This window comes from Haemorhous mexicanus, chromosome 7 (genome assembly GCF_027477595.1).
Source record: "Haemorhous mexicanus isolate bHaeMex1 chromosome 7, bHaeMex1.pri, whole genome shotgun sequence".
Lineage (NCBI taxonomy): Eukaryota > Metazoa > Chordata > Aves > Passeriformes > Fringillidae > Haemorhous > Haemorhous mexicanus.
In genome coordinates, this window is record NC_082347.1 from 3,110,698 (window position 1) to 3,127,825 (window position 17,128).

The 17,128-nt window shown below is 43.2% G+C and overlaps 1 protein-coding gene across 1 annotated transcript in view; it reads left to right on the plus strand.

The window, feature by feature from the left end:
• Nucleotides 1–14,624, plus strand: part of TET1 (tet methylcytosine dioxygenase 1) — a 64,865-nt gene extending 50,241 nt beyond the window's left edge. Inside the window, exons 10-11 of the mRNA XM_059850851.1 lie at nucleotides 1,543–1,882; nucleotides 4,175–14,624. Of these exons, the coding sequence (XP_059706834.1) occupies nucleotides 1,543–1,882; nucleotides 4,175–5,316 (1,482 nt within the window). The 3' untranslated portion in view covers nucleotides 5,317–14,624. The remainder of the gene's footprint in view (nucleotides 1–1,542; nucleotides 1,883–4,174) is intronic.
• The last annotated feature ends 2,504 nt before the right edge of the window (nucleotides 14,625–17,128 follow it).

Here is a 17,128-nt window from a genome sequence, read left to right on the forward strand (position 1 = left end):
ATCTGCCTCCTAGTGCAGAGGCTGCCAGAGGAGGTGAGTACCTCAGTGAGTGCTACAAAGCAGCTGCTAACTGCCTTGGAGCCCCTCTGCATCCCTTCCAGCTGCCTCCTGAAAAGCTCTTCCTTCTCTCTGCCCCTCACATTTCCTCCTTTTGCTGCTCTGCAACTGCCAAGCTTTGCATAGAACTATTGATAAAGCCCAAGCCACCATGGTTTTGGTTCAGGTTTTTTTAGTTTGTGGTTCTGTACTTTTATTTTTCTAGAAATAATTGTGTGATGCCTTTATGCCAAAGCTGTGCTGTGAAATAAAAAATGTTTGGGTTTTTTTCATCCCCTAAATAATAACATTCTTCTCCCCTGGAGTGTTAGGAATGGTGACAAGATTCTGGGAAATTGGATTGACTGTTTATGATAGGTATCACATTCAGCCTGCAGAATGATGGAATGCTAAGCTTCCATTTAGGGAGTATCAGCTCGTCCTTGGATGGTGCTCCTGTCCCTCTCTGTGTGTGGTTAGTGACTCCTGTGGAACTGCAGCTCCCCTAAGCCATGGTATCCATGTAGGGCTTTCTAGCCACGGTGCAGTCCCTTGGGAATGGAAGTGCCAGAGCTGCAGAAGGTGAATGTTTGTACACGTGCTCAGGCACACAACAGGAGCTGTTACCATCCCTTGGGAATGATGCCAGGGAATAGTGCCAGTGTCAGTGCTGCTTTCAGGGGGATGGGTTGGTGTTGGTCACAGCTGGAACTCAAGGAGTGCTAGAAATGTTCAGCATTTATAATGACAAGAAGAAAACTATTCCAATAAGTTGGAATATTTATTACTTTTCTGATGTGAGCTCATCAAACTGGATATAATCAGCCCTCTGCTCTGGGCTCCAGGATCTCACAGCTCAGAATAACAGGAAGTAGGGCAGTGGCCTAAGAGAACATTTCTGGGTCCTCTGAGGTAATTACAGCGGGACATTGATTTAAGAAAGTGTTGAGAGAGGGAGGGGGTTAGAGCTGAGATTTGCAAAACATGTAGAGTGGTATGAGTGACTCTTTGTGCTGGTTTGGGTTTTTTTCATTTACCAGCCAAAATAAAAACCAAAACCAATTCCAAATCATGAAATAAATTCCAGATCATAAACATTTTTTGTTTAATGCAAAAAAAATTTTTCATATTTTGTAATCCTTAAAAGTGAATCTGAACATCAATGATGTATTTATGCATTAAAAAACATAATTGGAATGCTTAGGAACTTCACAGTATATTGACAGCTGAGATTATTTACCAAGGTTGGAATATATTTGTGGATACTGTAAGCTGAGACCAGATTTCACTTTCTCATCCAAGACATGTGCCTTGATCTCAAAGTGCTGACAGCTGATCTGTGTCATCACAGACCAGATAATTGTGTCAGATGTTTGCATTTGAAAGCCCCGTGGTGTTGAGGCCATAGAGTAGGAGTCAGCAGTGAAGCCTAGCATGAGTGCCTGAGCCCTGACGGAAGTGCTGCTTTGTGTTGTGGGTTGTTTGTGACCCTTGTGCTCCTGGCAGGTGTGCACCCTAACCAAGGAGGACAACAGGAGAGTGGGGGTGATCCCGAGCGACGAGCAGCTGCACGTGCTGCCTCTGTACAAGATCTCCCAGACCGATGAGTTTGGCACCGAGGAGGGCCTGGAGGCCAAGATCAAAGCCGGAGCCATCCAGGTGCTCACAGCGTTCCCCAGGGAGGTGAGGATGTTGGCTGAGCCTCTCAGAGCTACCAAGAAAAAGAAACCAGACACAAGGAGGACCCCAAGTGAAAAGCAGCCATTCATAGATAAAAAGTATTCAACACCAGTAAAACTGAAAACTGAAGCCCCAGAAAATCTTGGCAACGCTTTGCATTGTTTAGGTGAGTGATACTTAGGAAATTCTACTGGTCTGTTCTGATTCCGTGCTCTCTTACACATCTGATGGGAGGGAAAAGCCCCTTTAAAATAAACCACTTGTATAATCTGCATTTTAGGGGTTGATGAACAAGTCACTGTAGCCAGTGTTGTCTCATGGGGCAGAAAAACCTCAGGTGATGACCCAAAAATAGTTTGTTGGTGGTCTGTGAACACCTGTGAAGTATTTCCAAGTTCCCTTATTCTAATAAACAATGGCAGTTTGACCATCTTGAAAGAATGTTGGAATGTTGACCTAAATAAGCAACTTGAATTTGTGTCACTTTGAAGTACAAGAACTGTGTTCTCCATTTCCTATGGCAGATAATGGCTTTCTCAAAACCTGAGCTGTGACACAATGGCATGAACACTGCTGCCCAGCAAGAGATGTGTGAAACGCCCCAGGCTTTGTCAGATGGCAGTGCAGTGTCCCTTTCAGGGCTGTGGCAGGAGTGGGGCAGTGCAGGCTGGCAGCAGCCAGCGAGGCCCTGGTGGCTCCTGTGCCACGAGGCCCGTGGGCAGCGCAGGGCTGTGCCAGGCTGGGCTGTGCCTGCTGTCACATCCTGGGTCAGGCCTCCAGGGGAAGGGGCTGCTGGATGCGACTGCCCAGTCCTGAGAAGCAGAAAAGAAGAGGTGGAAGAAACCATGAACTTAAACTCTCTGATTAGCTGGTGAAACATAAATAAAATTAAAGCACAGCCTGTTAGGAAGAAGAGAGGAAAACCAGCCCATGTGCTGTAATTTTGAATTTCATTTCACAAGAGACATCCAGACCTATGTAGCATTTTTAAGGGGAGGAATAACAGGGAAATGTGTTTCAAAGAGTGTCTGCATTTTGGAGGATAACATTTAAAAAACAAATAAAATCCACTTGCTGCACTTCCATAATGGAGTGCTGAGGTTTGTTAGAACTTACTTTCACAGAACACATCTCTCTCCTGAGGTGATGGAGAATGCAGTGCTCAAATGCTGTGTTTAAAATCTTTAGGGAAGAGGCCTTGCCCTGGGGTGGGGGCTGTTAAAGTCATTAAACACTTTGTGGTTTATTTCACAGAAAGGTTTTTATAGAGTTGATGTGGCCTCCTCATGTCCCCATACAGCTTTTGGTTTCTGCATACTAATTATTGTGCCTGTCATTATCTCACTTTGACTTTTCTGCATTCCTATGGGAGGAATGTTTTTAATTCATCACTGATTTATAAATTACTAGGAGACAGAGTAGAAGAAAGAATTATGCTTCTACGCTGGGTAAAACAATTAACCATTCTGTGTATTTAGGGACTAAAGAAACACTGACAGTCTCCTGTGAGGGTAAGCAGGAGCTCTCTGTGGGGTGCCAGTCTGCCAGCAGAACCCCCTAAAGCCATGGCAGAGCATGGTGAAAGCCCAGCAGAGTCAATGGAATTCTTTGCTCCCATGGGCTCTGGGCTGAACCTGCCCGTGTGAGCGCCAGTTGTGAGAGGAGCCTGGTCCCAGCCCAGCCCAGCAGCAGATTGGTCAAGGGCTGACAGAAACTGAGAGTGACCAAGGATGCCTGCACAGAGATCTGCAATAATGAGGCAGTTAGATGGAAAGATGCAAGACAGCCAAATCACATGGCTCAAAATCCATTTTATAAGGATGGGTTTACCCGGAGCATGTTGCCAGATGCTTTTTATAAAAAAGGCAATTTCTGAGTCAGTATTGGAATGCATGAATCATTGTAATTCAGTAACTGTTTTTGCTGTGATGGACAAGATCCATAAACATGCTTTTTCCTTTGATCATAAGGTGGGGTTAAGGCAGGTCAGAATTTTGACTGAGTCACAGGCTGAATTTCATCAATTATGTAAAAACTGAAGGCCAGCAGTCAGCTGCTGGGAAGCATTTCTGTAAGCCTGGGCTGTGTGATTTGGGAATTAGTGGTTATTTAATTTTTCTGTTTATTTCTTCATCCCACAGTGAAATACCTTTTCATTTTATATACCAGCAGCCTGACTGGAAAAGGTTAAGGCATTAATTGAGCAAGGTTATTTTTTTGTGTATATATATGTGTATGTGTATATATATATATATGTGATAAATATATGTGTATATATGTGATGTATATAGAGAGAGAGATGTGTACAGTCATAGAGATACTCCTAGAAAGCTAAAAATAATAATTTTGAAAAATCTCTAGTCAGTGTGCGTTTCTCATGTTAGAAAGCAAGTATACAAATACAAGAGATATTTTATTGATTGAGAAGTACTTACACTTTGGTGTGCATTTCTTCTAGGGAACAAAACAGATTCTTTAAAACCTGGAATAAAAATGGAGACTTCCAACCACCTTTATGCCATGAAGCATACTTCAAACACTACTAAAAATTGCTCCTTACTGAAGCAGTACACGCCTTCCTCCCCCTTTAAGGTGGATGGTTTACATCCTTATCCATCTCTCGCACACAAGCCTGGCCTAACTGCAGTGACTAATATCCAACAAGATTTTTCAGTTCCCTACGGGTATTTTGAATGCAGTACCAAGCAACCTCACGTGACACCTTATGTTAACTGCAAGAGCTTTGATGTGTCAGTCAAAGATTATACTGGAATTCTGCTGGACGAGAAGGTGAACGGCGTGCCACCCATTCTTCCCGAGGTCACCGCTCCGGGCCCCCCAGCCCACAAAGAGCCCCTGCCCACTATACTTGAACAGCAGCCAGACAAACAGAATTGTCAGCTTCAGCTGGACGCTTCTGCCTCCTCAGAGATGATCAGCTCCTGTGACTCCTCGCTCCCGCTCAGCTCCTCGGCACAGGATGCCCTGGGACCCGCGGCCGACTGCTCCGAAGGGTGCCCGGTGGAAAAGGGCAGCTCCCATGGGGGACAGAGCTGTGACTTTGACTGTGCTGATGTAAAGCAAACCAGTGCACTGGGACAGGCAGCTGATTCTGAAGAAAAGGCTGAGGAGCTGTGGTCAGACAGCGAGCACAATTTTTTGGACGATGACATCGGTGGGGTTGCTGTGGCACCCTCTCACGGTTCTATCTTGATCGAATGTGCCAGACGTGAACTCCACGCTACCACACCCATTAAAAAACCCAACCGCAATCATCCCACGAGAATCTCTTTAGTCTTTTACCAACACAAAAATTTAAATGAGCCAAAACACGGTTTAGCCATGTGGGAAGCAAAGATGGCCGAGAGGGCGAGAGAAAAAGAAAAAGAGGCGGAACGATTAGGAGCGGAGAACCCCGACCTGAGCTCTAGCAACAGAAAAGCAAAGCAGCCAGGTGAAAACAGAGATCTCTTTTACGAAGACAACGAGTTCAACCAAATTCCATCCCGCAGAGCATTAACAGCGACCAAGGATAACGTGATCACAGTCTCTTCGTACGCCCTGACACGAGTGGCAGGGCCCTACAACCACTGGGCGTAGGGCCCTGCGTGCAGTCACGCGCTGGTGCTCGCAGGTGCTGTTAAAGAACAAGTCTCGTGTCGTTTACTATTTGCTCATCTCAACCATTTTAAGGCTGAGGTAAAAAGGGGGGGGATTTCTTCTTAAACTGTGACTTTAACATTTGGTGGTGCTCAAGCACATTTTAAGCAAAAAAAAAAAAAAAAAAAGTTGTATAGTTTTAATACATTCTAAAGAAAGATTTTGTTTAGGTTATTAACCTTGATTGAATCATTCAGTTTATTACCTTTAGGAATTTATATTTTGGTGCTTTAAATCGTCTGTTTACTACAAAAATCATTTATAGCTATTTTAACAGGTTCACATTTTATGGTGTTAAATCAAGTTATACAGTTATAGCTCTACACAGCTCTTGGTGCTTAACCACATCAAACAGTTAAAAATAAATAAGCTGAATTATTACTTCATGGTGCCATTGCTTTAACAACTTCCAACCATTGCTATATAGTCCGAATTACAGACAAATCTTTTAGAAAACCAACTAATTTTGTTCTTTAGATTCGTCAGTAGAACGAAGTATTGGTAATGATGGCTGGAAGTTGTTTCTAAGCTGTAAATATATATTTTAAAAGCACTTTCTATTTTTAAAATTAACTTGAAATAGTATAGTATAAGGATCATATTGTCTAAGGTTTGTGCATACTCTACAGAAGAAATGATTTTGTTCTTGCTGTGCAGAGTTCCATGGTATTACAGGTGCAGGATGTGTGCTGATAGCATATATGGTTGTTTTCAACTTGCCCTTTTTCACTGAAGATTTTATGTTGCATATAAACAAACAGTTATGAATTACAGAACCTTTTTATTCTTTTTCAAGAGAGTGTACAAACGGGAAGGGAGAGATGTCTGGTCAATCCGTGTGTTGCTATTGGGAGTTATGAATATTACCTGGTTTTTTAAAGGCAGCATTTGTTATGGCTTCTTTGAGCAATAAGTGATCAGTCTCATTTGTTTGCAGCGTTCTGAGTTAACATGGCAACCAAATGTTCCTAATGCCTCAGGGGTAGGATTGTTTGGGATAAAAAGTTACCCCCTAGAGTTGCCTTATTCTATTCTGATAGAAAAAAATAATTTGGGAAAAATACAAAGGAAGTGTTGGAAAAGATCAAATTTCTAATCCTTAGCAGCAGAGTTTTTGTTAAGAATAACCTCTCTGTTATACTCACCGACTTTCTGAGTTCAGCTTTTTTACAAAAATGTTTTGTAAATTTTGGAAGCGATTTATACATTTGACATGGAAAAGGTTGTATCCTTCCTTGAAATTTATGTTCTTCATTTCTGTTGAGAAAGTGACATGTCACAAAAGGAGTATTTGCTAAACCAGAGGAAAAACAGACACTCCGTTGCTTTTAAATACTGTAGCATCCCACTCTTCTTTCTGATTCTCCTCTCCTGTGTATTTCTTGTTTAAACTTATTTATTTAAACAAATTACCAAAAGACAACATTAGCTAAGGACTGACCTCATCCTGCAGTTTCTTCCATGCAAGCTGGTGGAGGCAGGAGGAGCACTGACCCCAGGAGTCCCTGGTGCTGGATCAGGCCCACAGACACAGCTGTCCCCTCCTCTGCCTCAGCCTGCAGGCAGAATGAAGTCCCTTTGCCAGTGTGGAAACATACTAATCATATACTTGATAATATTATACTGTAGTGGTGCTGTATAGAGGAATATGAACTATCTGGATCTGCTTTATTTAAAGACAAGGTGCTTTTTCCCTGAGGAGCTGAAGTGCAAGAACTCCATTTGCAGTTTGGTACGAGAAGTACATCAGTGGTGGTGGAACACAGAGCCAGTCAGGACCTTGGTGCTACAAATCCTTTGGTGCGGCTGCAGATCCAGGAGACTCCTCTGGAGCCAGGGCTGAGGTAGCAATCACTATGTAACAATCCTGGGTTCAGTTCTGCACATTCCTGTTCAAATTGACAAAGCTGTTAATGGCAGGGGATGGAGGAATTGAACCAGTTCTTTGGATCTTACCTGTTTTAAGTAAAACCTGTAAAAACCGGGTATGCTGCAAATTTTAGTTCAAAGCTTAATATTAGTTCAAATAGAGGATATGAAGGGATTGTAAATAATGATGAAACAGAACCAATATTTTGCCATTGTTTTGTACCAGCAGTTTTATGCTTATTGACTATGTAATATACAGTATACATCAAATCATTATGGTATTTTGTGTGCCTTAGATTTCCATTTTAAAACTCGTATATTTTTGGTGAGGCGAAGAGAGCAGGAATTGCAGCTGTCCATACAGTCAGTAGTGCTGTACATTCCAGAGCTGTTCAGCCATGTACCTGTCCCCCCATGTAGAGATTCATTCTTGGTTTCACTGACAGCCCTGACAGCTTCAGTTCTGTCATGCTGTAGTTCAGCACTCTCATGTGACAGATTTTCTACACAAAGTTGGTAAGCTACGGAGCCATCTCTGCCTTTTAAAATGTTCATACCATTAAAGTGGATCATTTTTACTTGAATCTTCTCCTACAAATGCCCACATTTAACTTACTGGAAACTTCAGAGAAAAATGTTCCATTGAAAAACCAGCAGCTTCCCTCTAAGAAGTGAGGCACTGAAAGGTGGATCTGAAAGGATCCCCTCAAACAGGTAGCCCAGCTCTACCTTTCTTTGAAATGGCAATTCTAACAAAGAAGTATGTATCTTAACATAATTAATACTATTAACTGATAGGTGCTAAACTCACAGTTACTACTTCATTAATATTACTTACATGACAGAAATATATCATCTGCACAATAAGAAATCACCCACGGTGCTCTTTCCTTGGCTGGCTTTCACCTAAACTGCTTTCTCAACATCTCCTGCCAGGCAGGTTGGCCACTTCCACTTCCTGCTGGACATGCAGTGGGTTGTGATTTGAGAAGCTGATCCTTTCTGTTGCTGTACTGCAGTATAGAAAATGCAGCTATTTACTGCTTTTACAACTCTGTGCTATTTCTTGTAGCACTTCAGGATGTTTATCAGTCTTGTACACAAATTGCATTGTTTTCAGCAAGGTTATCATCCTTTAGCAGTGTTTATCTCTTAAAATCTTCTGTGGGTCTGTTCTTTCCTTTGCAACCCACACAACCCCTTGTAGTTTGCTCTTAGATTTTAACCCAAGGCCTTCTTGGATAGCCAGACCTGGAGCTGGATCAAAAATTAAGGTAGCTGGCTTGGTCAGACCTGCATGTTTTATTTGGTTTCCATCAGCTGGCACAATGTTCTGGGTGAAAAACCTGCAGGTGGATGCAGGTGTGAGCTGGCAGTGGGGTGTGCTTGTCTGTGGATCAGTTCTTACAGTATGCCAGGAAAAACTGTCATGATCCAGCCCAGGACACCTCTGACTTCCCAGAAGAATTGTGTCTCATCCCTTTGTCCCCTGGGTCCAGTGCCACAACCCCACCTCCACTGGGAGGGGAGGAGCAGGGCTTGTTGCTGGACCAGCTCTGTATGACTCCCTGGGGGAGTCACTGCAGTTGTGTCCAGTTAAGCAGTGAATTTACTGATTTTTCACATGCTGGTATATTGCAGGAAATAGAAAGAAATATTTCTATAAATACTTTAGTCACAAGATCCAAGAAACTTTTTAACTACTTACAAATACTTGCAGCTTCCAACCTGTAACAGTTGTATTCAGATTTTTTTAAGGACTTTCTAAGAATCTTAACTGCTGGTGAAAGTCCTTGTGTTACCCATGACAGTGCTCCTCTAGATGTAGAACAGGAAATAACTGTAGTTAATCTTGAGCAACATTTTATGTTAAGCATGGGTAAATGACAACTTGTCTAGTACTTAAGATTCTTTCTAGCATACAACTGAATGGGTTTTTTAAAGACCTTTTTAATTTCATTGCAGTATTAACTGAATGTGGTGGATTAAATGTGGGTCCTGTTCCCACTGCTGCAGCCCTGCTGACTCCCAAGGGCTCATTCATGAGGTGTTCCTGCAATGTCCATGTTTAATTGGATGGATATGGACAACAGCTGACCAACATTTGTGCCAACTCAGAGGTCAATCTTGCTCTTTCACTTCCCATGGAGCTTCTCTCATGTTGAAATTACCTCCATTTATCAGGCAGTCTCCAGCTTTGTAATCCATTTACATATCTGGTTGTTTCTTTTCCATAGAAATCCTGTCATTTCTAGGCTATCAGAAGGAAATGGCTGTCCTCTCAGATACAGAAAACTCAATTGCATGGCCACTTCCATGCTTTGTGTATGTTAACACCAGTCACATTCAGGCAGTGTGGGACAAACTCTTTCTGGCTGGTTGTGGTCACTGAAATTCAGGTTAGGGTCCTTGTGATGTCTGCTCCATAAAATTGTTTGATTCCTTGTGTGAAAGCTGTGTGCCACGCTGTGATGATCTGCTCCTCAATAGCAATTGGAGATGAGGAGCAGTCCAGTCACTTTTGGGAATTCCTGCTTTATCAGGTCTTGATGTGACTTGCAGGAGGAAGTGTGGAGGGAATGTCTTTGCACTGATGACTGTGACACCACGGTACTGCACTGCAATGTCTGTGTCACAGCACTGCTCTGACCAGTGACATGTTTCATTGTGGGTATTAGGTACAAATTCACCTCTTTGCACAGTTCCTCCACAGGCAGAAATCTCTCCTTTGGTCTCTGCCTGCATAATCTGGTTTAAAAAAACACCAGAGGAGGGAAAGAGTTGGCCCCCATTGTCAATGTACACAGACAGACAAGGCAGCAGGTGCTGCTGTGATGGGCAGCCTGCTGCCCCCTGCCCCCACCAGGACAGAGGGCACAGAGAGCTGCTGGTGCTGCTGGGCCTCGATGCTCTTTAAGGTCCTTTCCAGCCTTGCTGGTTCTCTGCACAGCATAAGTAAATCACAGGCAGAGTTGTGAAGGTACAATTGGTTTTGGAGTCAGCCTCCTGTGCACATGTAGTTGCCATGGTACTTCTTTGTACTAACACTTCTTTTGGTCCATCTGACTTTAAATTCTGTAGCTTATTTTATTTAGTCTGTGACACACTTAACATTCTCCTTTAATCTAAACCAGTGACCAGTGTCAAAAGTCTAGAGGATGTGGCTGCTTACTCTTCACAGTTCAGGAAGTGGTTTCAGTCTCTTCTGGGATTACCTGATGTTTAGTCAGTCTTCACAAGTTGTCTACATTCTGCTTTAGGATGTTGCTACAAAATTGGAATTACATCAAGGAAGGAGTTTTACATTCGAGGTTTTCTGAAAGACCAAGGATTTCTAACAGTAGAACCTGAGCAGGCACCAGGCTTCATATGGATCACTTCCCCTAAGGAGTGTTGAATATATGCTGAATTTGTTACTTCCCTGTTAAAGCCTTTTTGGTTTTTTTAGAGAACAGGCAGAACTTTTCAATACTGTCCCATACTTGACTAAATTATGAAGACTTAGTTCTACATGATGTTGTGTTGTGTCCCTGAAAAACACTTAATATGGCTGGTGTTGATTAGTGGGTACCACTTTTACTCTGTGCTGCTGGCACTGGATTCTCTGGCCACCTTTCTCCGTGGTCTTTCCAAATCATCAGCTGTGCTCAGTTAGTGCTGGCTCACTTTGTCACCTGCTGCTGGGTGCTTTCAGTGCTTGGAACTGCCCCCAGAGCTTTTCCCTTCCCAGATCAGCTTCAGCACTGGGCATGAGCAGCACTAATGCTGCCAGCCTGCCCGTGAGCCCCTGCACACCGTCCTGCTCGCTGTGGAATCAGCCATGTCCATCTCAGCAGTGTCATGCCAAGCTGTTCTCCTTGGCACTCTCCCCCTGAGCTCCATTCATTCCAGTCCCCTGGAACAGGCTGCCCAGAGAGCTTGGGGATGTGCCTCATCCCTGGAAGTGTCCCTGGCCAGGCTGGACAGGGCTTGAAGTAGCCTGGTGTGGTGGAAGGAGGTGAGCTTTAAGGTCCCTTCGGACCCAAACCAGTCTGATTCCTTGATCTTATATTCTGTATGTGACAGTTCTAGGGCTTTTACTTCACGTTTTCTCATGCAGAGCCTGGAATATTACAGGTGGGATTTTTTTAAAGTCCAGTAGAGAGGGACAATTCATAATCTGTCACAGTCACTGATTTCTTACTTTTTTTAAAATCAAATAATCAGTTTTCCAGTTAATTTTCAGATTTTTTGATGTAGTTGTTTCAATCTGTTCTTGTATCTGCAAGTAACCAAACAAAAGGGACTTTGCAAGACTAGAGAACCATCATTCCTGAGAAGGAAAAGTCATTCCTTCTCAGAGTACAGGATTTCTTCGTGTGGGTTGCATCTCTGTGTCCTCTTGTCTTTTGAGTCACTTTCAACAGCTCTGCTGCATTCCTGCCATCAGACAGCTGCTGCAGCCCCTGCATGATTGCAAGAGCAGGAGTGTTTCTTTACATCTTCTTAAATCTTAGATCAGCCTTTGTGAGATATCCAGGTATTATGTATGTTAAATTCCTGAACTAACACAGGACTGCTTGGAAAAAATGTTCTTCCTCTGTGGCAAAAAAATGGAATTGAAGGAGCTTGAGAAGAATTAAGGTGGTTCCTGCCTTTTATTAGAGGATATTGAGGTGTCAGCATTGCTGTTTCTTTGTCTTTCTGAGAATTAAGACTTTAGGATTTTTTGCAGTCCAGTTCCCCAGTTCACCATCCCAACAGTTGCTCGTGGTGTCCAGCCAGGTACTGCTAAGCTTCAGTTTTAAAAGATACAAGATGCTTCTTGGTGCTGTATCCTTAATTCCTCCAGACAGTGTCTTTTCCTTTCTTCTGCTGGGCCATTATAGATGGCATTTTTCCACACACACTTCTATTCAAATGCCAGAATCTTCCAACAGCATCCTTGCAGTGAGTGCAGGGCTGGGGTGCTCAATTCCTGAAGGAGCCTGGTCTGGTGTGACACCAACGGTGCTTTTGTCAACACTCTGCACACCTTGCAGCCATTCCTCCCAAAGTCACAGAGCCCAGGTGTAGCTCAGAACCTGCAGCTGCAGGGAGGACAGCTTGGGCACTTCAGCTACAGAGTTACCACTCAGAGCAGCTGAACTGTGCTCCAGAGAGGGGCTGTTGCACTGGGGCCAGGGAACTGCTACTTTTGATGTTCAGTAGTGCAGTTGTTGTCACAGAACGTTTTAATGCTGTCGTGGAAAGTTTTGTGACCTGATCAATATTTTACATGTATATCTGTATTTTTATTAGATTGTAATGGAGAAAGGGTCTAGGGTTTGGGAGGTGTCTTAAAGTAATAATGGAGGCCCTGATTCTCATTTATACTACTGTCCTTGGCATTGCTTTGGGAGGATAAAGGGGCCCTGAATGGATGTCACTTTGGCTTACATCCTTTGGAGCATCCATCACACTGATCAGAGTATAAGAGGTCAGTAGTATAAATAAAAACAGTTATCAAATGACTGATTTGTGCAATGGTCTGAAATCAATTTCATGGTATCCTTACTGTGCACATACTGGCCAGTAACATCCAGATTGTTCTTAGTTTAGAAATACAGGCTGAAAAGAGACCTGCTTGGGTTTTAGCAGGTTTTAAGTATTTGCTTCTATTGGCTGTCCTTTGCCCAACACTGTCTACAAAGACAATGTGCTAAAAGATTTGTACCTCTAGGTAATGGCCAGCCCAGAAATCTCACAAAATTATCCAAAATGCTATTTTTATGGTAGTTCTTCTTAAAATACTTGCTACCCTTTATCATAACTTGGATCCCTTTTACTTGATGATATAAACTGGGGTTGTGACAATCTACTGAACTCCCTTCTGTCCTGACTTCACACCCAGCAGAGTGTGCAGTGCTGTGTGCTGTTGTCACTCTGGTGAGTTTGGGGACACAGAGTTAAAGCCAACACCTTCTGCCTTCCCTGACTGTGGTGCTACTTGCCAGGGAGAAGCCTGGCATGGCTCTGCATGCCCGAGTCCTGCAGAGCTCCCCTTGCTGCCCCTGGAAGTTCCATGTGACCAACAGCCCCGCCGCATTGCAGTGATGCAGTGCAAATTTCTCCTTCAAAAGAAGTTTGAGGAAAAGGAAATAAACAGGAAACATACTTTCCTTCTTAAATTATACACCGCAGTGATACTGCAGAGCCTAGTGAGAACAGATTTTGTACCAGCTTTGTGAATGCCTGTCTAATCCATGCATCTCAAAAGGCAGCACTGAACTTCATGAAGCTCTTGTCCTCTGAACGAAAAAATAATTGTAGTCAAGAAGAACAAATGGCATCTCCCAGTACTGCTGAAAGAAAGGCAGTTCTAGCCAATGCAAACATTCATGCATTTCAGTTTTTAAAGTGAATTACTCTACGATTATTTGCTCAGTTTGGAAGGGACAGCTCTTCATAATGTGACAATTTCACACCAGGTCACAAGTACTGATCAGAATTTGCTGTCATGAAGAAAGAACATGAGTATGTAAGGACATGCTGGACTGACATGCAGTGGCTAATGAATTCCTTCCTGCTTTGGGAAGATAACAGATTAGCAATATGCCAAAGCAAAAGAAAAAAAGTCATGAGTTTTTTCCTTCTCTCTTCCTTCTTTTCGATCTTTCTTTCTTTCCTTGGGATGCATTTGATATTTATTTTTCAATTTTGAGGTTTTCTTCCCAGTTACCAACGTACTGTACTGAAATCTGGAACATAAAACATTTTTAAGCAAAAGGTGATGTACAGGGAGAAAAAAATCAGAAAGAAAAAGCACTTCATTATGTCACAGTATTTACAGGAGAAAGTGTAAAAAATTACTTCTTTTCTCAAAAAAAAAAACAAAAAACCATTTGGGGCCTGATTCTTTCCTAGTGTAACTGAGCACAGCTCCCTGAGGCTGGTGGAGCTGGGCAGAGTTGTGCTAGCTGAGAAACTGAACCTTAAAATCTTCTTTGCAGACAAGGGAACCCTTACCAGCAGTACTTGAAGACTTGTGAGTTGTGACTGCATGTTACTTGAAAGATCTAATTAAGCTATGTTTTTTGGTGCAAGAAGTTGTTGTACATGATTTCATGTTTATGTAGCAAGATGCATTGAAATGTTGATACTAGTATTGAAACATACATGTAAAAATTGTCGTTGTGGAAATTGTCTGTTCTGTTCTATTTTTCTTGTGTGTCTCATCTGTTTAGAACTTTCTTTTTTTATTATTGTCCTAACTGAATAAGGCTAAATGAATACTGTAATTGAAAATATATTTTAAATCTTGTCATGAGTTTTTAAAAAGACTATTACAAATTGTATCATTCCTGATTACACAGAACTTTGTGGGTGGTTTTAAATAAATTTTATACTTCTATTTTGCACTTAGTCGTCTAATTTTTCTTTCCTGCTCTTAGCAATAATAACCACTGTCATGTGTAGAAGTGTATTTGTTAATTAGCAATAGGAGCTACAGGGGCTTCACCCAAAAGGGCAGCAGGTTCTGCACTGCAAAGGGACAGGCATAAAACCAGTCCCTGTTCTCAGTCTGCCTCTGCTTGCCTGAACTGTGCCCAGGTCAAGAGAAGCAGCCAGAAAATCTGAACTTCATTTTCTGACTGAAAAGGACAAAACAGTTTGTGAACACATCAGTACAGGGCCTCTTTTTGCTGCCTGTCTGGCAGAGCAACTTATGGGAATCACTTACTGTGGCATTGAACTGCAGCCACTGGAAATATTTTTATCAGGTTTTATTTGCTTCAAATCAGAGGGTGTGGTTGGGGTTCTCCTCAAAACAGACCTCAGCACCAGCCTGCTTCACTGACATGGGAGTGCACAGCAATAGTGAACAGAATCCCTGTTGCTCAGATCTGAAGAAAAGGAGGGATACAACTCTGCTCATACTTGCTTATTTCCCTTCTCCAGTATGTGCAGCAGCAAAATAAGAAGCAAAACTCATCTTCCAGGTAAGTGGGATCTCCCAGAGAGCAGAAGAAGGCCGCTGTGCTCTGGCTCACTACTGCCCTGGGAAGGAGCTCCAGTGTGTGATGTGCTACTTGCAGTTCCTGGGGGCTGGATTGATCATCCAGCAGGGAGGGCTCGCCCCTCCTGTGTGAGCTGCTCTTCGGGAGGACAGTCACTGCTGGGGTTTGACAGCAGCCTCTCCCCAGCCCTCTCTGAGCTGCCCTGTGAAATCCCTGAGAACAATCTCACCTGCCAGGGTTCAACAGCAGAGTCAGGAACCCCCAGCACGGCGTCCTAACAAAGCCCAAGGATTTGGAGAGGCACTCCAAGCCTTGGGCCAGACCCAGGAGCATCGTTCCTGAGGAGTTACCCATGAGCAACATTTGCCATTGCCCACTCTGAGGCAGGGCTGGAGTGTTCCAAGGAGAGGTGTCAGAGCACAGCCAAAGCAGAGTGCCCTGCCCTGGCAAAAAGGGAGTCACCACCTGCAGCTGCCTGCAGTGCTTTTTGAATAGCCTGGATTTCTGATACCCATTATGCAAGGTAGTAAAATGTTCATGTAGTACAGTTGGTTGCTTTCAAATTCTTAAGCCTTAGATTGCAGTGCCTATAAAATGGTGTTGGTAACAATTAACTAAGCTGCAAAATAAGCTTCTTTGCTGGTGCTACAGTTTTCTGTAGTACTCCTGCACTGCTATACATCATGGAACACAGGATTTGCTCTTCAACAGCACTAATGTTGGTTCCTGCTGTTGAGAGTTAATATGTAACAGAGGATTAGTTTACATTCAGAAGGGTATTCAGCAAAATATTGGGGTTTCTGTGCACTCTGAAGATCAGAACAAGCAACATATTCAAATGTTACTTAAACACAAGCAAGGTAATGCTTTAATTAGTGTTTTGGTTCAGGATGCAGCCTAAATAGTCTAACATAAAGTACCAGCAATCCCCATCTGTGTTTTGAATCTTAGACAAACTGAAAAAGTATTTAAAATGTGGAAATTTAAACCCAGCTATTTCAATAACCATTGGCTGGAGCACAGTTCCCAAGATGGGCCTCCAATTCCATGTCCAGTCTGTTTGCTTCTGGATACTCTTTTGTGATACATACCACCAATACAAAATCCCTACATTCTTAGCACTTGAGTTCTTGAAAATCTCCAGGTCTTCTTACACCAGGCCAAACATGACTCACAATCCTGCTGTACCACATGTACATCTCCATTTGTAACAGAACTGGGCAATCCTTTCATGCTGTTTGATCCTAAAGGATTCCTAAATTGCTGCTGCAGGCGTGATGTAGCCTTTTTTCAGCTCAGAACAGCAAACCCTTTGTTTCCTGTGGTGTAAGAAGTTGAGTTTCTTGTGACCACTATATTTTACACACAGCCTGTTTCTGCATGAGGATGACTGAGTCCCTTCACGGGAGGAATCCCTTCAGGAAATGAAGCACTGAGCCAGTGCCTCACCAAGCAATCACTCAGTGCTAGACCCCAACTCACCTCCACACAGCAGAAAGCCTTGGAAGGACTCACCTGGATCCTTTAAGGGTGGGAGTTGTTGATTTTTTGTGCTGCTGTAAATGATCCTGTTATGAGGGTAAGAGGCTGTGAGTGGTTCAGGTGTGTCACTGCATAACAATCCTCCTTAGGCCACAGCTCTGCCTAGGTAGGCACTCAGCAGAATTTGAAAAAAGAGAGAAAGCCCAAGGGTGCTGTGTGTAGAGTGCTCTCAGCAGGCCTGTTGAGTGCCAGGGGCTCTGGAACCCCCAGAGAACACAGAATTCCCTCAATATGCAGCTGCTGTGGCACCTGAGCAGGCAGCAGAGATCAGCTTTAGTGCTGTCCTTTGCTGTCTGAGATCAGCCTTTGTGAGATATGCAGGTATTACGTATGTTAAATCCCTGAACTAACACAGGACTGCT